The sequence below is a fragment of the Podarcis melisellensis genome (assembly GCF_964234715.1).
Source record: "Podarcis melisellensis genome assembly, chromosome: 6".
NCBI lineage: Eukaryota > Metazoa > Chordata > Lepidosauria > Squamata > Lacertidae > Podarcis > Podarcis melisellensis.
The window spans coordinates 21573437-21596777 of record NC_138538.1 but is presented as its reverse complement, the minus strand read 5'-3'; the positions used below and the strand labels follow the sequence as shown (position 1 = coordinate 21596777).

Sequence of the window (23341 nt, the reverse complement as noted above, 5' to 3'; positions counted from 1 at the left end):
CCCACAGATGCATTTTAAATAAAAGCTCACATTCTACTCATGTAAAAACATGATTTCTGGACCGTCCGCGGGCCGGATTTAGAAGGCAATTGGGTCGGATCTGGCCCCTTGGCCTTAGTTTGCCTACCCATGCTCAAAACATTCCCCGGCAGGCAGTGAAGCAGAAACTAATATTGACTTAATAAAATCTACATATGTTAATGCAAAATGTAGTGAAGGGTGGATTAGCAATTAGCAAAGTCAGCATTTTAGTTTTGATAAAAGTACTTTTAATTGTCAATCTTAAACTTGTTAGAGTTTTTTCGCATAAAACTGCATGCTTGCAAGAAAACAATCCCAATCTGCTGCATGACAGCTTCATACATGCACGCTCATGATTCTGTGAACAAATGTAACATCAGGTCAGATTATTTGTCCAGCTCGCTGAATTTTTTCCATGCCTTGTCAGGTGGCTGCAAAGATGCCTGTTTGTCCCCTACTGAAATTAGGCTTGAAAGAGGCATTCTGTTGTAGCCAGCAGAGAGTACATTATGGTATGTGCTTGGTTGCAGAGTGCTTGTCATCCCCATGGACATTTCTTTGGTTTGCAAATGTGCCCTTGGTTACAAAAAGATGGACCCTTGAGGTGTCTCAGGCAGAGGTTTTTCACATCACCTCCAGGGTTGTTTCTCACAGTGGCAGCCAGATGCTTTTGAGAAACTTCTTCAGACCTTTGTGCTACTCATGCAGAGGTTTAGACAGCAACTGTCATGCCCAGGAACACTGGGACCAGGGATTGCATGTATGCCCCTTTACCTGTTTTACTCTTTGCATGTTAAGGCAAACTCCTAAACCGAACTTGTGTTTCTGATTTTAAGCAAAGGAAGGTAGATAACAGATGGGTCTGGTAGGTGTGGGATCCCAGAATGCTAATTTTCAAGGGTCATTCGTGATCTTTTAATCAAAGGTCTACAAATGTGTTCACCAGCCTACTACCCGTGGCAATCTTAAACTGCATTTGTGACATGCACACACACAAACACACACACACAAAGTGAGAGACAGCTAGGTTCTAACTTTGTATTGGATTTTGTTAGCCGTAAGTAGTCATACTGCTTCCAAGTGCCTCTGAAGGCAAACATTATCTCAGGGCTGAGTCATTGCCCTTCTGCCATACAGAAAGCACAGGAACATTGAACATTGCACAGGACCAACATTTGTGGATTCCAGCTTTTAATCTTACATTGATAAGAGTTTCAGTATTCTGCTGGGCTGGGCTGCAGATTCAGCCTGGCATCTGTTCACTGTGCAGAGCTCTTAGATGTTTTCCAAGTAACATTTGCAGGACTCTGCTAATCCAAATCTCATTTACAGTCTAATGAAACCTGGATGCAGAAAATCCCATAAACAATCCAAGGGGGACACGTTTGCTGGCCAGTTGTCACAGCTACACTGGCTTCCACTCTTGTCAAGGGAGGAAGAGAAGACAGAGCCTGTCTCAGTATCCATTGCAAATAGGGAGCCCCCATCCATGACTTTCCCAGAAGGGAAGCCCTGTTCATCTATTGTAGGAAAACCTATAATGATGCTTGTGCTACCTTAAATTCTAACAAATGCTGTATGGTATAAGATTCATCAGATGTGTTTCTTTGAGTTGCTGGTGTTGTGGAGAGAATTTGTAAATAGAAAGGTCAGAGGGCAATGAAATGCAGACAGTACAGACAGTGACAATTACATTTAACAGCACCTATTCACAAAGGATGTGTAGGTGATGAGAGAAACATCCTGGCATTGGATAGCTAATTAAAACAAATTGTGACCCATTATCTGAATTCAAGCCACAAATGATAGAACTTCACCCCTTGACAAGCCTACATGCATATTAGTAATGTTCTTCTGCATATCCTCCAACATTTTGTGACAAAAATTCAGGGCACCCCCCACCATCCCCGTCGTTGACCCCTTCCTCGCCTGCCTGGCCACTGCCGTAACCTTCTCGCTTGTCTCCTCCTTTCCCCCCCTCTCTTATCTTTGCTGTCTTCTGCCTCCTGTTCTGCAGCCTCACAAGATGTGGCGTGGCCTCTGGAAAGGTTGCCCCTCCATGCTGCATCTGAAAAACCAGGGCATCCCGGATTGGGATCAGAAGCTGGGGCAGCTTCTGTCAATTTGGGATGTCCTGATTAAATCAGGACATTTGAGGGGTATGCTTCTGATACACATCTTCCTCCATACATATAGACATCAGGGGTGTCCAAACCTTTTTCAAAGAGGGCCAGATTTGATGAAGTGAAGGGCCGTGAGGGCCAACCAAAGGGCCGACCAAAGTTGTTGATTCTTTTTTAGGATTGAAGCTGTTGAGGGTTTTTTTTAGGATTTTACCCCAGGAAATAAACTGCCACAGCGGCCGGATTAGGCCCCCGAAACGGACTTTGGACATGTCTGCTATACATACTACAACTGAGTTTTGTAACTAAAGTTCAATCTGTTATGTAGGAGATGGAGCAGGGTGTCAGACAGTCACCACCCCCTGCCATGTTAGATATGGTTCCTGTGCAGGGTGTTTGCTCTGATACTTCCATGTGTAATAGGACCAGTTGCAGAGATTGGAAATGGAGATAAAATATTTTTTCCCCTTTCATTCAGGCTCTCTCTTTTCCACACAACAGTGATGCAGAGAGCACTGATACTAGCCAGCCACCAGCAGTCAGTTTTTTCATGATTATCTCTAGGCCAGCAGTAGGAATGTGGGAGAAAATTGATTCAATTTGCATTTATAGGTGAATCTACCTAATCCACACTTTCTGAAACAATGTGTGCAAACCAAAACACAGTGATCCTTGGAAATTCACACTTTTTGCACTGCAGTTTTCCTGAAAAGTAATGTGGAAAGCATGCGCGAAATGGATGGGGTGGGGAGGAATTCAGTTTGTGGTATGGCAATCATTCTATCAGAACAAGCATTTCATTTTGCTGGATGGAAGAATCTCCCTCAACTGGTCCCACACATTGTTCTGTATGTTCTCCTCGCAACCCCTAGCCAATTTGAAGGTGGGGGAGGGGAAAGCTCCATTATGTGGTGCTTCTATTAGCAAGACTTGTTAGTTGAATCTGGCCCTACCATTAGTAAAAATAGCATACAGAAACCAATTACCGGTATATAAGAGGAAATGGCTTTGTATATTAGACAAAGTTACATACAGACATTAGGAGAAATTTGTACTAAATGCTGCTGAATTTTCATGAAGACATTTTTTTCAGCAAAACAATATGGAGATGTAGAGATCTTAATTTAAGAGTGGGGAAATGAGAAACAGAGAGAAAACAAAAATGATGGATTTGCCTATCCCTAGCTAGCAGTGGGCAGAAATGAGATGTAGGAGACAAGGCCCACCAACTGAAGCCAGGTATAAAGAGTGGCTTGAGGGCAGAACCAAAGGCAAAATAGTGGCTTGGGGAAAAGGTTATCTTCATTGGCCTCACCACCTCTTCCTCCTTCACTCCCCGCCCCCTGCATCCTGCAACATTTTCCCAATGCAGCCTGCAACTTGGGTTCTGCTGCACTGTGGATATAACCTCCATATGTGAAAGAATATTGTTTTTTTCATTAGGTATATGTGTAGCCTGTGACTTTCTTTTTCTTCTTTCTATTCACATAGAAAGCCATAATTCAACTTTCCCCCATTCTCATTTGTCTTCTTTTTGATAATTCACTATTGTTTTAAGCATCTGGTTAGAGTTCAGATGCCTCTTAGGAAACCTAGTTAAGTTTGTAATCTTCCTTGCCAACTCAGCCGCGTGCAGGAGTATGTTGCCTACTGCATCTCAGATCAGGACGCTCCAAAGGGACATCAATCATTCAATCTCTTCCACAATTAATGATCTAAGTAGCTGTGGGGTTTCATGCCAAGAAGATATTGAGGTCCTTGTAGGGCTTGATTTATGTTTAGTTTAATTATGTTAAAGTGCAGTGCCTCAGCTAAACTGGAGCATTTGATCATGTGTTAATTATCTGAGCGATCCTAGGTGTTGATCCTTGGGCAGTCATTCTTTAAACAGATCCACTGTTCAGAACCTGCCTCTTTATTAAATGATAAGAAAATCATGGGGGGGGATTTAAAATGATCTGTGTGACCTGTGAAAGACTTCCAGGGTCCATGAAGGAAGGATAGACAGAATCACTCAACAGGTAAATAGATGCTCTTGTTAAGTATGTGTTTAGGTATCAGATCTCAGAACACTGAGTGTTACTTTTTCTCAGTACTGGCCTGGGGCCCATTTGTCCAAGTCTCTCTTAATAGAAATGCAGTTCATCCCCTGGCTTACTGTGAAGTGTGGCCCTCCATTTTCATTCAGGGAAAGGTGAGCTCTGCCTGTGAAGCCTGACCCAGTTATCTGGAATAGGCAGGACTGTGAGGGAATGTGAAGGCTGTCATTCCTATATCTAGAGACTCATCATAGCCTCATGCCTTTCCCCACACCTCCCTCCTCTTAGTGCATCTGGCACATGGTTGCGACCCTGACCCTTCACCTCACCCCTGCCTCCTAGGCTGCCTGCCCCTTTCTCTGTTACTGGTTTGATCTGTGATGGTGCCTACTGTTGTAAATTTCATGGCACGACACTGAAAGGCTGCCCAATCCAAGTCTGGTTTAAAAATAAATATCCCTAAGAAGGGAGAGCAGGAGGGGCCATGACGTTGCCCATCCTCATTTGTCTCTCCCTTGGTGATGCATTTTCTTTTTCTTTTTTGGCAATGTGTAAGCGGTCACCAGCAATGGAGTTTGAAATGCATGGCTCACATTCCTGCAAGATGCCAATGCCTTGTTGGCTTGAATTCCCATTGCAGTCATACTGAATGTAGTGTCCTTCACTTCCTGCAAGGGTGGCCATGAGTCTTATTTTACAGAAGACAGTCCTATATTTGAAAGGTTGTCCAGGTCAAGTCCAAACAAGTTCTTTTAAGAGCCGTAAGAATAGAGATCAGGCGCTTAGAAGTTTGCCCATCAACAGTTAGTATTGGGACTGGAGACTGAGCAGGCATGCCAGTCTACCTAGGGTTTCTCCAGGCGACATGGTTATTCAGCATTTATCCTGATTTGCTTCCAGAAAGCTTTCATAGTGGCTAGACTATTGTACTGCCTTTGTTGAGCTTTTGTTATGATTTGGTTTACAGGGAAATTATACAACAATGACTGTTCATCTTGCGTTTATCATGACTTGCTTGCACGAGGTGTCTATATATCTTCCCATTGATCACTTGTTCAGTGGATTTCCCTGTCACTTTCCTAACCACAGTGGATTTTTCAGACTTTTCAGTGGATTTCCCTGTCACTTTCCTAACCACAGAAGTCTGCTGTTGTTTCTTATGTCAACTTGTTGTGCTGGGGCAGCAGAGCACTTTAATCCACTTTTAACTGTGCAAACCTAAATGTTTGCCATGCTCTTTAATCCCTCCTGCAAAATAGTGACAGTTTGGAGGTGCCGTAGTCACTACGGTGAAATGTAATATATTTCTGTTGAAAGTATAATGATTATTCCTAAATTTTGCCTATGTGGCTATCCTACTAGCTGCCCCCAAACCATTCATAGAGGTCTCATTCACACTTCTCTTGTCCCACTGTTTTCACTTGGGAAAACCCATTCTTTACAGCTGAATTGGAGCAAACATCCATCAGGTTTTCCGTGGACTGACGTTTGTTCTGATTCAGTGATAAGGGGCAAGTTTCCCAGGGAAAGCAGTGGGGCAAACAGAAAACTGCTCAGACCCTTGCCTTCGAAAGCACAGGACAAGTGTGGGTCCATCACATAAGTGGCTCCATCACATAAGAGATAAACAGCATTTTGATCTCATACCAATTCAAGTTTCAATTTACCCCACCCAATTTATTACAAAGCTGTTTGCTCCCATCACTACTCATTCCTTGTATGAACACAAACAAGTGTTTCAGGTGTGTTTATCTTAGGAGGACCAACTCTGGTTAACTTCTTCATCCATCCCTGGCTTTGTTGGTGTTTTTTGTGCTTAAAAGGAAGGTACTTCTTAAGATGGGCTGATGCAATCATGCTAAAGTTCTAGACAGCAGCCTTTGAGGGAAGACCCTTGTGCAAGGAGACGCCTGAAGATTAGCATGATGAGGGGTTGTCTGATGTTATTGCCAAGTTGTTCCTTTGATCTCATTTTTCTGGAGTCACGAATGACTGAGGAGGGCTGAGCTTATAGCTGTCAGTGGAGAAAGATGTTAGCTGATATTTGAACTTCCATTGAGGTAGCCATGTTACATAGCTGTGGCAGGAGAGGTTTCGAATAAAAGGAAAATAAGTTTTTCTACCATAGCACAGCCTCATCTTTTTGTTAAAGAATAGAGTTGATGATAGTAGGTGCTACTGGAATGTTGCTGCTTGTGAAGACTACTGGAGAAAGAATATTGAATTGTTTGCTATATCCCTATATTGCTACCATTAATCACAATAAGTCATTTTCTACATTACACTGAGGATAGTGTCTTGTATTGCAAACATAAATAATTGTCCCCAGGGCTATATACAGGCACAAATTAATGGGTGAGCCAGCAGCTTATATACTGGCAACTTCCACAATTTTCTATGCTCACATTTTCGTGTTGAAGGATACAGATTTCAGCACCGTTCCTTTGAAATGAGGGAAAGGTCATAGCTCATGCTTGTGTACGAAAGGTAGAGCGCATGCTTGTGTACGAAAGGTCCTAGGTTCAATCCTCAACATTTTTAGATTGGCCCAGTGAAAAACTCCTGTCTTGAAATCCCAGAGAGCCTCCGGCAGTTGGATTAGATAATACTGAATTAGGCATACCAATATTTGGACTTGATATAAGGCAACTTCCTTATGTTCCTAATTCTCCATAAATAGGCACACATCAAGTGCGTTAGTGGAGGAACATGAATCCTACATCTCTTCCCAGTCACTCCTTTCCCATTAGCTGCTTTGATTGGGTTTTTCATGCGTTCCTCTTCTCAGTGAGTTCTTCTGGAGAGTTAAAGCTTTTGTGGTTAAAGATCTGGTTAAAGATTGATTTTACCGTGTGCTGCATATTCTGGACACTTTGCTTCCAACATCAGTTCTTTAGGCACAATAAGACATAAATATGCCATTGGGCCTCCCACAGATTACAGTGGAATTAATCACACTGATTATATGCTACCAAAAAAGGAGATGCTGTGCCTGTTTACAGCTTCTTGGGGGCCTTCTGTGAGCTGTCAGGGCTTAAAACTGCAGCTTTCTACCTCCTCGGCCAAATGTCTCCAAATGGTCGTGGAGCCGGAGATCTGCTTAACAGGATGCAGGGTGCCAAAAGCATTCCCCCACAGAACAGCCCTCAAAGGATAGGGATCTCTCTGGATGAGTTAATAGGAAGAATCGTACTTTCAATACAAAGGAGGTTGAAGCGTGGTGGGATTTGTGCATCAAGAAACAGAATGTCCTGTGGGTTATCTAAACAGCATTACTGGAGGGAGGGCAGAGAGTGCTGTGTACACACTAAGTGACTCATGTGAGATTCTTGAAATGTTTCATTGGGATGTAGATACTTAAGTGCCTTTGAAAGATTCACTTCTTCATACAGCACATAGTTAACCTATGGCAGACGTAGCCAACGTGGTGCCGTTCAGATACTGTTGGCCTCCAGTTCGGTCAGCCCTGGCCAGCATAACTAGTGGTCAGGGATGATGGGAGTGGCAACAATGTCTGAAAGGCAACTTGTTGGCTACCCGGACTTAAGGATTATTTGTTGCCACAAGATATGGTGAAGGGCACTTGGTTAGATGGCTTTAGAAGGGGATTAGACAAATTGAGGAGAAGGTTATCAATTGCTAATAGCCATGGTGTGTGTGTGTGTGTGTGTGTGTGTGTGTGTGTGTGTATATATATATATATATATGTGAAGGAGACACGGGTGGTGCTGTGGGTTAAACCACAGAGCCTAGGATTTGCCGATCAGAAGGTCGGCGGTTTGAATCCTCGCGACGGGGTGAGCTCCCATTGCTCGGTTCCTCCTCCTGCCAACCTAGCAGTTCGAAAGCACATCAAAAGTGCAAGTAGATAAATAGGTACCGTTCCGGCGGGAAGGTAAACGGCATTTCCGTGTGCTGCTCTGGTTCGCCAGAAGCAGCTTAGTCATGCTGGCCACATGACCTGGAAGCTGTACGCTGGCTCCCTTGGCCAGTAAAGTGAGATGAGTGCCGCAACCCCAGAGTCGGCCACGACTGGACCTAATGGTCAGGGGTCCCTTTACACACACACACACACACACACACACACACACATATATATGTATGTATAACATATATATGCTCTTTCAAGGTTCAGGGGCAGCATGCCTCTAAGCACCAGATGCTAGGGAGCAGCAGAGAGAAGGGTCATGCCCTGTTTCTCAATTTCCCAGGTTTATTTGCTTGGCCACTGTGGGACTTGATGTTGGATACTGTTATTGGAAGGACATGGAGGGGGCTTCTTCCAGAACTTTGTATCAATTGATATGGCAGATTGCCTCGAATGAGAAACTTACCCATAAACTGAGGATGGCAAGAGGGGGGAAAGAACACAGACACATTTACAGCCGAATGGTATTGTTTTATTGCTTGCGTGGCTAAGATGGACAACAAGAGCCTTCCTACAGCATATAGGATCTTCTGGCTGGTCCAACAGCTGGACACTCTTCATTCTGCAGATTGAAACAGTCTTTATGCTCTGTGCTGCATTTCTTGACTTTGTGCTTTGTTTCTTGCTGCATCTTTGTTATTGTTTATGTTGTGAAAACTAAAATAAAAAGTATCAAAAAATATAAAGAAATATGTTTTATTAGTTTTCCTTGGCATACCTTGCATGGAGAAGAACTAGATGTAGGCAGGGAGCTGTAGTTGAAACAAAATAAAGAATTCCTTGCACACGAAAGCTCATACTAATAACAAACTTAGTTGGTCTCTAAGGTGCTACTGGAAGGATTTTTTTATTTTATGGAGAAGAACTGTGCATGATCATCTCTGCTTCCTTGCTAAAAAGCCTTCTCAGACTATCACTTTACAGCACAACAGTCGCACAGTTGTTACTCGTATGCTGCACCCAAATGCCTCCTTTCAAGGTAGCACTTTTGTTGTGGAGCTACTGTGTTTTCTCACAACTCTGACTGCCATATGTTATCATAGGTGCTTCTTCCACCAGCTGGTGTATTTTGAGAGCAGAGGAAATGTGCTAGATCTGGAAAGCTGCAACACTGCAATTACTGAGCAAAAAAATCTGGTTGTGCAGAAAGGTATCTTCAGTAGATGCCCATGACTGTTGCAAAAACGTCACACTTTATCCACAATAGCAATAGCAGATAACATACATCACCAAAGTAACGGGGCAGGGGCAGGGGCAGGGGCAGGGGCAGGACTGAATTGAATTTTGTCAGTGACAACAATTTTCTTGGTCCTGGTAAAATTGGTTATCTCAATGATGATTGCTTAATGTGAACAGAATAAATCTGTAATCTTCATAATAAAAAGAGTCTGGGAGTTTTGATTTAAAAGATAAAGGTAAAGGGACCCCTGACCATTAGGTCCAGTCGTGACCGACTCTGAGGTTGTGGCGCTCATCTCGCTTTATTGGCCAAGGGAGCCGGCGTACAGCTTCCGGGTCATGTGGCCAGCATGACTAAGCCGCTTCTGGCAAACCAGAGCAGCGCACGGAAACGCCGTTTACCTTCCCGCCGGAACGGTACCTATTTATCTACTTGCATGGCGTGCTTTCGAACTGCTAGGTTGGCAGGAGCAGGGACTGAGCAACAGGAGCTCACCTCGTCACGGGGATTCGAACCGCTGACCTTCTGATCGGCAAGTCCTAGACTCTGTGGTTTAATCCACAGCGCCACCTGCATCCCTAAACTTTTTGATTTAAAAGAGGATTAGGCAAATTCGTGGATAAGACTAGCTATCAGTGACTACTAGGCATTATGGCTATGTTTTGCCTCCACAGCTTCTGAATACTGGAAACTGCAGGCATCTAGTTGGCCACTGTGAGAACAGGATGTTGCACTACATGGGCCTGATCTAGCTGGGTTCTTCTTATGTTCTTTGGACTTTGTTGGTTTTTCAAGCAACCTGCTACTGCAAGCAGGCTATATATAGGTGTCATAAATCTTTTAGGCATCAAATTTTCAAAATAAGACAAATAAGAAATTGTAGGAACTTGGAGCTTATTTTTGCTTTATGGACAATAAGCAAGGTAACTATATTAGTGGAAATTGAGAGTATAACAGTATATAACTTACCAGGAAATCTGTGCTTTTGAGATATGTAAAAGTTTTTGTTTTCCCACAAGGTAGATCAATGATTGCACATTTATTGACTGCTGCCCATGTGGTCATTATTCACTGTTGGAGAAAAGTAAATGCTCCAACATTGCAGGACTGGATAATGAAGATATGGGAAGTCAAGCTCCCCAATATCGTAGAGTACAGGAGACAAATTAATAACTAGCTTATGGAGAAGTGGAGTTTATTTTATGATGTACTGGTGTAATAAAACAGAAGAAAATGTTGAACTCTATACTTTGCTAAGAACACTGCAACATAAATATAAATACAAAAGCTGGATCTACTAATCAACAAGCTAGTAAAATGTATATCATGATAATATGGATTTTTCATTCCTCCTTACTCCTTTTATTTTATGTTTAAAACAATTAATTACAAAGCAAGGTCATCTCTATTAAGGAACTGAGCATCATGCAAGGCTGTCATTATGAAACCATTTATTAAAGAAGAGTCCTATTCGCATCAGAAGAGCCACCTTGGAATAAATGGCTGAGGAACTCAGCCTAAGACAGCCTTGGCAACAAATGGAAATACTAATTGCCATGATGGATGTTCTCTCCACAGGACTGCCCATGCCAAAGCCAAGTCAGAAGGGGCTGAGCAAGCAGCAGTGGCAGCTAACAATGAATCCACTTTAGCCAGGTCGATGGCCAGGGAACTATCTCCGGATTTCTATCAGCCAGGTAGGAAATGAAATCAGCCCAGCTTTGATTTGCTGACTTTCAGCAGTGGTGAGGTACTAAGCAGAGTAAAGCCAAAGTTGACATTACTATAGCACAGCCCATAAGCTGAAGTCCTATGAAGTGTTTGAGTGGAGGGCATTTAAAACGCAGCATGCATGAGTTGAAGTGGGGTTGCTGAACCAAGTGGCTTTGCTGTCAAATGACTTGAAACATGGCATAGGCATAGGCATTGAGTGAGGAAAACCATGCAATTGGCCCATGTTGTATGTCATAATACTATACTTCTCATGATTTCACAGTCAAAAATAGTATTTAATCAGAGAACTACATACCAGCAACTCTTCTCTTACATGGTGGTTACGTTCCAGGGATAGTGTGTAAAGCCAAAATTGTGTACAGTGGTACCTTGGTTTGTAACCATTTTGGATTACAACCACATCAAACCTGGAAGTGCATGTCCCTTTTTTTTTTTTTTTTGAGCAGGTAAAGGGACCCCTGACCATTAGGGACCCCTGACCATTAGGTTCAGTCACGGACGACTCTGGGGTTGCAACGCTCATCTCGCTTTATTGGCCGAGGGAGCCAGCGTACAGCTTCTGGGTCATGTGGCCAGAGCAGCGCACTGAAACGCTGTTTACCTTCCCGCCAGAGCGGTACCTATTTATCTACTCGCACTTTGATGTGCTTTCGAACTGCTAGGTTGGCAAGAGCTGGGACCGAGCAACCCAAGAGCTGGGAGCTCCCCAAGAGCTGGGAGCTCACCCCGTTGTGGGGATTCGAACCGCCAACCTTCTGATCAGCAAGCCCTAGGCTCTGTGGTTTAGACCACAGCGCCACCTGTGTCCCTTTTTTTGGATTACAACCCCTTTTTTTGGAGGGGGGCAGGCCCCATTGGCGAAAGTGCACCCTGTGTTACAACCTGTTTTGGTTTACAGCCGGACCTCTGGAACGGATTATGGTTGTAAACCAAGGTATCACTGTACAGTCAAAACACTTTTTCCCCAGGTGTCTGCCTCCGTTTTTGTTTACCGTATTTTTTGCCCTATAGGACGCCCATAGGATGCACCTAGTTTTTTTGGGGGGGGATAAAGAAAAAAAATTATCCCCCCCCCCCAGCCGCAGCTTCAGCGCGCCCTGCGCTCTGGGCAGCAGGCTGCTATCCGCAGCCTAGGGAGCCCTGCGGGAACTCCCGCAGGCTCCCCAGGCTTGCTGATAGCTTCCTGAAGCCTGGAGAGCGAGAGTGGTTGGTGCGCACCGACCCCTCTCGCTCTCCAAGTTTCAGCGAAAGCCTGTATTTGCCCCATAGGACGCTCACAGATTTCCCCTTCATTTTGGGAGGGGGAAATGTGCGTCCTATAGGGTGAAAAATACGGTAATTTTTTTTTTTTACCAAGTGCATAGCGCTGAATGTGTGCAAGCTAAGCGCATGTAAGTTTCAACTTACATTTTTAGCAGATGAATTTAAGGTTAACCCCTTAGCACTTTAGGGTTAACCCCTAGTCCTGAATGTCACATTGGCATGTGTACGCATGTATGTGTATACAGACACACATACAGATATATATAATTGCAATCTTTACTTGATTTAGCATGCAGTTCTATACATCTCTACTCAGAACTAAGTCCCACTGAGATCAGTGGGGCTTACTTTCAGATAAGCATGTATAGGCCTTTCTCACAGGGAAGTGTGCACAGGATTGCAACCTAACAAGACTTCAGTTGATTAATCTAAGGGAAAATACTCATTAAAAATATGTATTCTGAGGCAATAGGAGGATTTCATAGAAATCAGTGGAGGCCATAAAAAGTAGCCTTAGTAGTATAATAATATACCAAAGTCCACTGGTTTGTATTTGTATCAGTGTGGTGGTATTTGTGTGATTTATTTAGACGAAGATGTCACAAACAGAGAGTCAAGAGACTACGAATGGTCAGTCTGCTGCTGAGTGCTATTTTGAGGAGCTTGAGCAACTGGTGAAATAGCTTCCAAATAGCCTCCTTGCAGCCAGAAATAAATGGCCCTGAATGGGTCTTTTTATGATTGACGGGAGCCTGCAGGCAGGGCAGGATGGCTAAAATAAATGTTTTACAGTTCTCCTCCTCTTAAGCCCCTTTGGTATAGAATTGTATAGAACAGATATTAGCATCCAATTTATACCATTGCTTTGCCAGAATAATCGAACAGATTTGCAGCTCAGTCCTATGTATAATTTATCAGGTGTGAGTTCCACTGAATTCAGTTGCGTAGGAATCCAGCCTTAAAGATGATTCTCACATTTCTGAAATAGCAACTATATGCTAATACCCCTCGTATTTTCTGTAACCCTTTGTTTTAACCACATGAATGCTGTATTTGTACACGCTATAGTGAGGCACAGGTGCCCATGGTTTGCATTAGTGGAGAACATATGGGCCTCCAGATATTCTTAGACTCCAGTTCCCATCAGCCCCAGTCAGTGTGGGTAATGATCTGGGGTGATGGGATTTATAGTCCTACATCATCTGTTAGGTCACAGGTTCCCCATTTCTCCATTAGTGTATGGTACTGTATACCTTAAGTTTGTTTGTTTTTTTAAAAAGACAACAACAACCCAGTGAGATTTGGTCTGCTTTTGTCCCTTTATCAAAGGTTTAAGACCATAAGCACACAAGAAGACGTTTGATGGATTAGTCCAGAGGTCCATTAGTTCAGTATTCTGCTCCCCAAGTAGAGAGATCCTCCTAGGAAGCTCACAAGCAGGGGATTAAGACAAAAAATATCCCTCATTCTTTGCCCTAATGCAAAGTGTACTTCCTCTATAGTGGTTCTATTGAACTGTCATGGCTAATAGCAATTGATAGACCTTTCTGCCATGAATTTGTCCAATTCCCTTTTAAACCCTAGTGCTGTATCCACTTCTGCTCCACTCGCGTGACCTCTTTCTGTGCACACAATGGAACTTCCTTTTTTTTCTCCTCTTCCCTCTAGCCCACTTTGCACCCTGAAAATATTTTCTGGGTGGCTTTGAAAATAAAAAATCAATATTTCAAATCGATCTGTTGGCAAGCAGAGATAAATTATTATCTAAGATGTACAGTTTGTTGTTAGAATGGAATACTAAAGATGAGGAAGTCAAACGTTAGGAAATTAGGAAGAACTTCCTGACAGTAAGAGCTGTTCGACAGTGGAATTTGCTGCCAAGGAGTGTGGTGGAGTCTCCTTCTTTGGAGGTCTTTAAGCAGAGGTTTGACAACCATATGTCAGGAGTGCTCTGATGGTGTTTCCTGCTTGGCAGGGGGTTGGACTCGATGGCCCTTGTGGTCTCTTCCAACTCTATTGTCAGGGAACTGACATCTAAAGCGCCGCAGGTGCAAAGGCTCCCTGAGGTTGAGAGAGCAGTAGCAGCGGAAGAGGGAACCAGTAGAGGGCGAGCAAGAACTCCAAGGGAAAGTGAGTCGGAGGGATGGCTCAGAGACGCTTCAAGCGAAACCAGTGGGGAGGTCTCAGGACCTCCTATAGGGACACCCACACCTCGACGGAAACTGTCACGCCGAGAGGCCAGACGACGTGTTTCCGTTAAGGAGCTTTTATGTTGGAAACGTTTCCGAAAGCAGCCACTTTCGGATTCTACTAGTGATTGACGCAGCCATGCTGGAGGGGCTCCGTCACAGGCAGAGGTTTGAAAACCTGATCAAACTCTGAGGGACTTGCATTTTACGCACAAGCAGCTCATCGTCCCATCACAGCAATCCGAAAGTCACCGAAAGCCAGCTTGTGCAGAGAGAAGCATCATGAGCAACCCAGCCGGAACCGGGGGTGCAGGAGCAGCTGGAGGGGGTCCAAGCCTGGAAGAAAGGTACAGAGCGTTGGAGATCCAGTTGGCGCTGCAAACGGCGAGGCTTGAGGAGAGGAGGGCTCAGGATGCAGAAAAGGGAAAGGAGAAAACCACCCCGCTCGCCAGAAAGGTACCAGGATTGGTGCAGAAATTCGGGGGGGATCCCAGGAACTATCATGCCTTTAGAACAGAGATGCAATACGCTCTAAACTTGCAGTTTGATGACTTCCCCGACGAGGAATCGCGAGTGGCGTATGTGATTGGCCATCTCGAATCCGGGGCGAAAGATTGGGTTAGACCCCTGATGGCAGCGAATAATGAGATCTTAAAGGACACGAGGAAGTTTTTTCGTGCCATGGACCTGATGTTTTCCAGCGATATTGAGCAGGGGGTGGTGCGAAGGCAGTTAATGGCTTGCCAGCAAGGAAGCAGATCTGTCCGTGAGTACTGGACTGAATTTACTATGCTGATTCATAAATTGGGGTGGGACCTATCGGCGGAGCCCATCCAAATGCTTTTCGAAGAGGGGCTTTCTTCAACCGTCAAAGATGAGCTTTCCCGGGGGCCCAGGGCGGAGTCTATGGACCAATTAACCAAATCTGCGCTGGCCATAGGAGCGCGCCAGGAGGCGAGGGCTTTGGAAAGGCGGGAAGGGAAAGGAGACCGTTGGAGGGAGTTCCGCATTCCAGACATTCCAGAGCCATCTTTCCCGCCGGCAGAGCCGATGGAAGTTGGAACAGCGCGGGCGCGCGCAGTTTCAAATCCCAGTGAAGGGCGGAAGAAGGAGGGAAAGAGCGCCAAGAGATGTTATCTCTGCCAACAGCCAGGGCACTTTGCCAGAGTCTGCCCACAAAGAAAGGAATGGCAAGGGATGGCAGGAACTGTTGGGGGAAAGGAAGAGGAAAGCAAGGAGCAAGTAAAAGCCAACGCCTGGCTGCCACCGTCGGGGCACAGCAGCCAGGCCAAAGAGCAATGAAAGTGCCCATGCCAGAACCTCCCAGACCTGCTTTAGTGATAGAGGTGTTACTAGAACTGCCAAACGGACACCCACTAAAGGTCAAGGCGCTTTTGGATTCAGGCAGCTCCTGTAATTTCATGAGTAAGGAGTTTGCAGCTGAGCACCAGATACAGACCATCCCTTTAAGTAACCCCTTGCAGGTGACTACGATTGACGGCAGAGAGCTGTTGGGGGGAGAAGTTAGCCAACAGACTGTCCCGATGATAATGAGAGTGGCAAGGCACACCGAACAGATAGCGTTTAATGTGGCCATCCTGGGAGGAGCGCCCATCATTTTGGGGATGAGCTGGCTGGCGCTACACGATCCGCTAGTGGGCTGGCATCAGAGGGTGGTCTCCTTTGGGTCAGCGCATTGCCTAGAACACTGCAAGGAGGGGAAGGTCTCGGGAGGAGACAGAGTCACCCTAGCGGGGATGGAAGTGATGGGCAAAGGGAAGGTGCCCCCGCAATACGCAGATCTGAGCAACGTATTCAGCGAAAGGGAAGCAGACAAACTGCCACCGCATAGACCCTTTGACTGTCAAATCAACCTACTCCCAGGGGCCCAACTCCCAGTAGGCAAGCTGTACGCCATGTCAGACAGGGAGATGCAGGAGCTGAGGGAGTTCATTGACAAAAACTTGAAGCGAGGTTTCATCAGAGAGTCCCGAGCGGTGGGGGGCAGCCCAGTGTTTTTTGTGGACAAAAAGAACACAGACAAACCGAGACTGGTGTGTGACTTCAGGGCCCTCAATGCAGTGTCGGAGCCCCTGGCTTTCCCTATGCCCCGAATTGACGACATTTTGACCAGAGTAAGGAAGGGAAAGATTTTTACAAAACTGGACCTGCGGGGGGCGTACAATCTGATACGCATAAGGAAGGGAGATGAATGGAAGACCACCATGTTTACCCCTTTGGGAGCCTTTGAATACCTCGTTATGCCCTTCGGTCTACAAGGGGGCTCCGCCTGTTTTCAAGCTTTTATAAACCACGTTCTGGGACCTTTGCTCTACAAGAACTGTGTGGCCTTTTTAGACGACGTGTTGGTGTATTCGGAAGATGAGGAACAGCATGTGAGGGACGTTCGAGAAGTGTTGGGCAGGCTGCAAGCCAACCAGCTGTGGGTGAAACTGGAGAAGTGCCAGTTTCATACCAAGGAGGTGGAATTCCTGGGGTACCGCTTGTCAGACAAGGGATTGGCCATGGATCCAGGCAAGGTTCAAGCGGTACTGGAATGGAAGACACCGAAGACCAAGAAGGACGTGCAAAGATTATTGGGGTTTGGGAACTTTTATCGGAAGTTCATCAAGAACTTTGCCCACTTGACGGCGCCCATCACCGACTGCCTCAGCAGCAAGAAGAAATTTGTTTGGACGGTGGAGGCGGATCGAGCCTTTGAAGAACTGAAAAGGGCTTTCGCCTCGGAAGAACAACTTCTGCATGTGGATTTACAAAAACCCATGAGAGTGGAAACAGATGCATCCGACCGGGCTATAGGGGCGGTCCTTCTTCAACCGGGGAGGAGTGCGTCGGAGTGGAGACCGTGTGCATTCTTCTCGCGGAAACTGAATAAGTCCGAGAGGAATTACACGGTGTATGACAGGGAACTACTTGCCATTCACGAAGCATTCCGGAGGTGGAGACATTTATTAATTGGGGCACAACACAAGGTGCAAGTGTGCACCGACCACAAAAATTTAGAGTATTGGAGAACAGCTCGAGTGCTCAACCAACGACAAGTGAGATGGGCACAGGAATTCTCCAAATTTAACTTTGAGATTTGTTATGTGCCAGGCCCAGAAAACGTCAGGGCGGATGCGCTCTCACGCAAACCAGAATATTGGGAAGGGGAGGAGGTGATCGAAGAGAGACATGTCATCCCGGAGGACCGCTGGGTGTGTGGGGCGGCGCTGGTGGGGCAACGGGAACTGGTGGAGGAAACGGAAAATGATGAATATGCCCAGGATAAGCTCAGAGGTCTCAGGGGGGAGGGCGAGAGCCCCGGAGGTTTTGAGGAAAGAAATGGGGCATTGTATTACAAAGGGGCACTGTATATACCCGAAGGTGAATTGAGGGGGAGAGTACTCAAGCAGTTGCATGATAGCCCCACGGCGGGACATTTTGGGCAACACAAAACCATGTGGTTGGTTACCAGGGAATTTTGGTGGCCTAAGGTGAGGGAAGATGTAAGGGAGTATGTAAGAGGGTGTGACCAATGTCAGCGAGCCAAAGGGGAAAGAAGGGCGCCGGCAGGGTTATTAGAACCTTTACCCACACCAGAACGGCCTTGGGAAGCGATATCAATAGATTTTATGACGGATCTGCCAAGGTCCAAGGGGAAAACAGCCATCATGGTAGTAGTAGACCTGTTAACTAAGATGTGCCATTTTGTAGCATGCTCACATGCAGTCACAGCGGAAGAAACGGCGAAGTTGTTTGTGGAACATATCTTTAGGTTGCACGGGGCTCCCTCGAGGGTGATCTCAGATCGAGGCAAACAATTTACTTCCAGGTTCTGGAGGAAGCTCATGAGCTTGCTACACGTGGAAGTTAATTTTTCAACTGCCCGGCACCCTGAAACCAACGGGCAGGCGGAAAGGGCAAATGGCATTCTTCAACAATATCTTAGGTGTTATGTCAATGACAGAGAGAACGATTGGGTCGAAAAGTTGGCGTTGGCAGAATTTGCCTACAATAATGCGGAGAATGTGTCCACAGGGATGAGTCCCTTTTTGGCTAATTACGGGTGTCACCCCAGGGCATTTCCAGGGGAAGGAGGGGAGAGATGGAGCGTTCCAGCGGCTGAACATTTTGTAGAAGAGATGGAAGCCATCCATCAGCAGCTCCAGCTCAACTTAGAAAGGGCCAAGGCACAATATAAGAAGCAGGCAGACAAGAACAGAAGGGAAGGTGAAACCATAAGGGTGGGGGATCAAGTGTGGTTGTCAACCCAAGGGTTGCCGTTCAAAGGGGGTTGTAAGAAACTGAGGCCCAGAAGATTGGGACCCTTTGAGGTGATTCAGCAGGTCAACCCGGTAGCTTTCAAACTCCGATTACCCAACCACATGAAATTGCACCCAGTGTTCCACAGGTCGTTACTGTCACCATACAGGGGGGGACGTGAAGGGGAGCACGTCAGGGGACCAGCCTTGGAAGAGAGGGAACGCCGCAACCATGTAGCGGAAATCCTCGATTCCAGGTGGAAGGGTAATCAGGTGGAGTATTTGGTGGCGTGGGAAGGGGAACCGGAGTCAGAAAACACCTGGGTAAGTGCAGAGGAAGTCAATGACGAGGTTTTAACAGAAACGTTCCACCAAAGGTTCCCGAGGAAACCTCAGCCTATAGCAAGGTTTAGGAGGGAGTATTTCGGCACCACCGATGAGGAAGAGGAAATGGAAGGGTTCGCGGAGTCGGAGTTGGAAGATGGAGTGGACTCTGATGACGAAGAGTACCTAGAGAGTAGGAACAGCAACAAGTGGAAGGAAGTGTTCGCGACGTCGGAAGATGAGGGAGGTTCTTTCAGGGGTTTTACCTCCTCACCGCCAGTAGGAGAGGAGACGGGAGGGGGTAAAGGGGGCCCTGGAGGGGAGGTGGATGTCAGGGAACTGACATCTAAAGCGCCGCAGGTGCAAAGGCTCCCTGAGGTTGAGAGAGCAGTAGCAGCGGAAGAGGGAACCAGTAGAGGGCGAGCAAGAACTCCAAGGGAAAGTGAGTCGGAGGGATGGCTCAGAGACGCTTCAAGCGAAACCAGTGGGGAGGTCTCAGGACCTCCTATAGGGACACCCACACCTCGACGGAAACTGTCACGCCGAGAGGCCAGACGACGTGTTTCCGTTAAGGAGCTTTTATGTTGAAAACGTTTCCGAAAGCAGCCACTTTCGGATTCTACTAGTGATTGACGCAGCCATGCTGGAGGGGCTCCGTCACAGGCAGAGGTTTGAAAACCTGATCAAACTCTGAGGGACTTGCATTTTACGCACAAGCAGCTCATCGTCCCATCACATCTATGATTCTATGATTCTAAGTGATGATAAAATGAGCGACAGATTTTGGGCATAATATTGAGTTTGATTCTTGGACAAAACTGTGGAATGAAAATTTGAAATTTACAGCTTGTATGGCATTAAAAGAAAATATAATGAAGATGATGTATAGATGGTATTTGACACCAGTAAAGTTAGCGAAAATGTATAGGATGAGAGATAAAACATGCTGGAAATGTAAAAAATCAGATGGAGATTTTAACCATATTTGGTGGACATGTGACAAAGTATAAACATTCTGGGAATTGATCTACAATGAATTAAAAAAGATGTTTAGATATACCTTTCCCAAAAAACCTGAAGCATTCTTGCTAGATTTGATGGGAGAGGAAATTGCGAAGTTAGACCAAAGGCTATTTATGTATACCACAGTGGCAGCGAGAACTTTTAATGGCCCAAAAGTGGAAGTTACAGGAGTTACCAACGATTGTGGAGTGGCAGGGGAAGATGATGGACTTTGCAGAATTGGCCACACTGATCTGCAGGATTCGGGACCAGGGCGATCAAAAATTTCAAAGGGATTGGAGTAAATTTATTGGATATTTGAATAATAATTGCAAAAACTTGAAGACCCTAGCAGGATTGAAATAAATCCTACAATGTGTACAATAGTAGTTAAAGAGCTAAAGTGCGTGATAGGACTTGAAAGCGGAAAACCTACTGAAGAGAGGGAGAGAAGTCATATGCTTGGCAGAGCAGAAAGTTTTTATGTTTGTTATTGTATTGTCAAAAATATTGTTTAAGGAGAAAAAAAATATTTTTTTAAAAAAGAGAAGAAAATATTTTCTGGGGGGTTGAAGGACCCTCCAGAACAGATTCTGGTGGTGTGCAAAAGGAGGAGAGGAAATGTCTAGACCAGCCCCATAAACTAAACTTGACAGCAGTAGATCTGTCTAAATGTCGGTCTGCTCCAATCCTGTATAAAGCAGGAGCTATGTGGGTGTCTGTTTGAAGAGGAAGTGGGGCAAAGAAGTGAGAGGTGCTGAGTTATTCTACCTGCAGTCTGACCCCACAGGTATATGAGTTCTCTTCTGTTATAGGAGCCCAGCTGAAAGTTGTGGAACTAGAGGAGAGGTGTCAGGGAGATAGTTATATTTTGATTTTAAAACAGTATTCCTTCACCCCCACATCTAGGGTAGAAATGCCTCATCCCATATCTGGGATCCCAAGCGTAAGTTTTCTATAAATATTAATTTTGATTTTTTTAAAAAGGAAGATTGACGTGGAAACAGGACAAAACTGATTTATGAATGGGCACATACAAAAGTGATATAGACTGGATGCAGACTGATGTGTCAATCCCTACCTGTGGACAGACAGCAGCAAAGCACAGGGCAAGTTTTACTAATAGATTTTGCTTGCACCAGTTGGCCTTCAGTGGCCTCTCCTCACATAGCACAGGCTGTGCCAGATATATCTGTCTGCCAGAAAATATTCCTTTCAGCTTCAGCACAATCCTTCAGGATTACAAGCAGTGGGTAGGTGTCACATGGCCTAGATTCACAGCCACTAATGTACTTGATGGACACTGCTCTTTTTTATTCCTGGGACATCTGGGGGACAGTTTGGGTTTTCTCATATTCATTCACCAGTTAAAATTATCCTTGCTGATCAGTCAGTGAAAGCAGCTTGCCGTAGTCATTATTGGAAACGCAAACCAATCTCACACAGGCATAGGAGATGTACCTTTATCTAATCCCTGACCGAACATGTTGGGCAGGATTTGCTCCCTTGAATTTCAGATATTTGAACTCATTACTGGAACAAGATTCTCAGACGCTGTTTCAAAATTGACTTCTGGAGGCGGAAAGTCATTCTGTTTCCTGCTGCCATCATAAAAAGCAAATGCAAATATGACATGAGTTTGGGCGGAATTCTCATTAATCATTCAGCTGACATCATTACAGGAGATTAAATGTATGCATTCAGCTATGTTTTAAATAGCAAGGTTTCCCCACCTTGCTCTACAGTAGAATCGCGCAGATTTGTAAACAGTTTGAATAATTAGTGAAATAGGTCCATTTTCTTGACCACCTCATTATAAAATGGTACTTGGGTTTGGTCGACATGTAACGCTAAGCCAATCTACGGCTTACTGTGAACGAGAAAGTGTGCTGATGCACAGGGAGGAAATTGCAGCTACTGTACTGGGAGCTGAGCCATGGTTTGGCTTAGAGTTACATTTCTAAGCTCATGGTTTCTCTTGCTCCAAACAAGCCATGAGCTGCAGCCAAAGTTTGTTCTTTGCTTACTTACTGCTCATGGTTTGTTTGGATGATTTATCTGCATTATATTGTATATAATCTATAGGGATACATGTAGCCTTCCTGAGAAGTAGTAGCCACAGACATCAGTCCGCAGGGAATTCCAGACAAAAACTGACCATTATCCTGCACTTTCTAGCGCAATCGCCCTGTCAATTTTCTAACCTAAGAAAGTCTGATAAGAAAAATAGCAGAAAATTGCACAGAAAACTGTTGGATGAAAACCACTAGCTGGCAATGTATAACCTCCACACAAGCATGCCAGGTTTAGTGTTCATGATGACATCATATAACCTTTTGGCAAACTTTGGGCAAACATTTCCCCTCCCCCCAAATCTTTTTTATGGTCATAGACCAGCATAAGGAGGGAGGGGTACAATCATTTAAAATCTAGGGGGGAAAAACAACACCCACTTTTTTTATAAAAAACAAATGAACTAAAAGGAGTAAAAACAGAATATATACATAAAAGTATATAAGAATCCAAAAGAAGCTAAGAAAGTCCAAAAGAAGCATTAGGAACATTAGACAAGAATGAAAGAATGTAAAAGGTTAGTACAGTTGTACCTCTACTTATGTTCACCTCTTGTTACGTATCCTTCGAGATACATGCGCAGCAAACCCAGAAGTATTTTTCCGGGGTTCGCCGCATGCGCAGAAGCGGCACCTCGGGATACACATACCTCGGGATCTGACTAGAGCTCCAGAACAGATCCTGTGCACAACCGGAGGTACCACTGTATATATAAGACTATAGCAATTGGTCTACAGGGCACTCTAATATGAGTGTTCATTATATTTAGTTTGTGGCACAGGTCATAATCCGTCAAATTTTGAGAATGCTGCTGTACAGAATCTGGCAGTGTTGTATGTTGTAGCAGGATCGGTATCTGAAAGCAGCAGGGAGGTATAGAATTGTCCTGTGCACCCTGGGTACTTATGCAGTGATGGTTAGATGAGGCTAGTACAAATCTCTCTATAGTAAAGACACTGGAGAAGCACATGCTCTGTTGTTTCTACTTGTCCAGAGTCACAGGAGTATTGCCTCTCCAGATAATCAATTGGCCTTCAAGGACAGCCAAGGGGAGGGCATGACATCAAGCCAAGGTAAAGGCCCTCTGGTGCTTAGGGACTTCAAGTTTGACAGATTAGAGAACTGACCTTGACAGATTAGAGAACTGGGCCAAAACAAACAAGATGAATTTTAACAGGGAGAAATGTAAAGTATTGCACT

The 23341-nt window shown here is 45.1% G+C and overlaps 1 protein-coding gene across 4 annotated transcripts in view; it reads left to right on the top strand.

Moving 5' to 3' along the window:
- The window catches only part of JPH2 (junctophilin 2), a 67647-nt gene that overhangs the window by 32862 nt on the left and 11444 nt on the right, over positions 1 to 23341 (top strand). For 3 of the 4 annotated variants that reach the window (XM_081916803.1, XM_081916804.1, XM_081916805.1), the window contains exon 3: positions 10870 to 10988. The exons of the other annotated variant lie outside the window; for it this stretch is intronic. In XM_081916803.1, coding sequence (XP_081772929.1) covers positions 10870 to 10988 — 119 coding nt within the window. The remainder of the gene's footprint in view (positions 1 to 10869; positions 10989 to 23341) is intronic. 4 annotated transcript variants of the gene reach the window in all.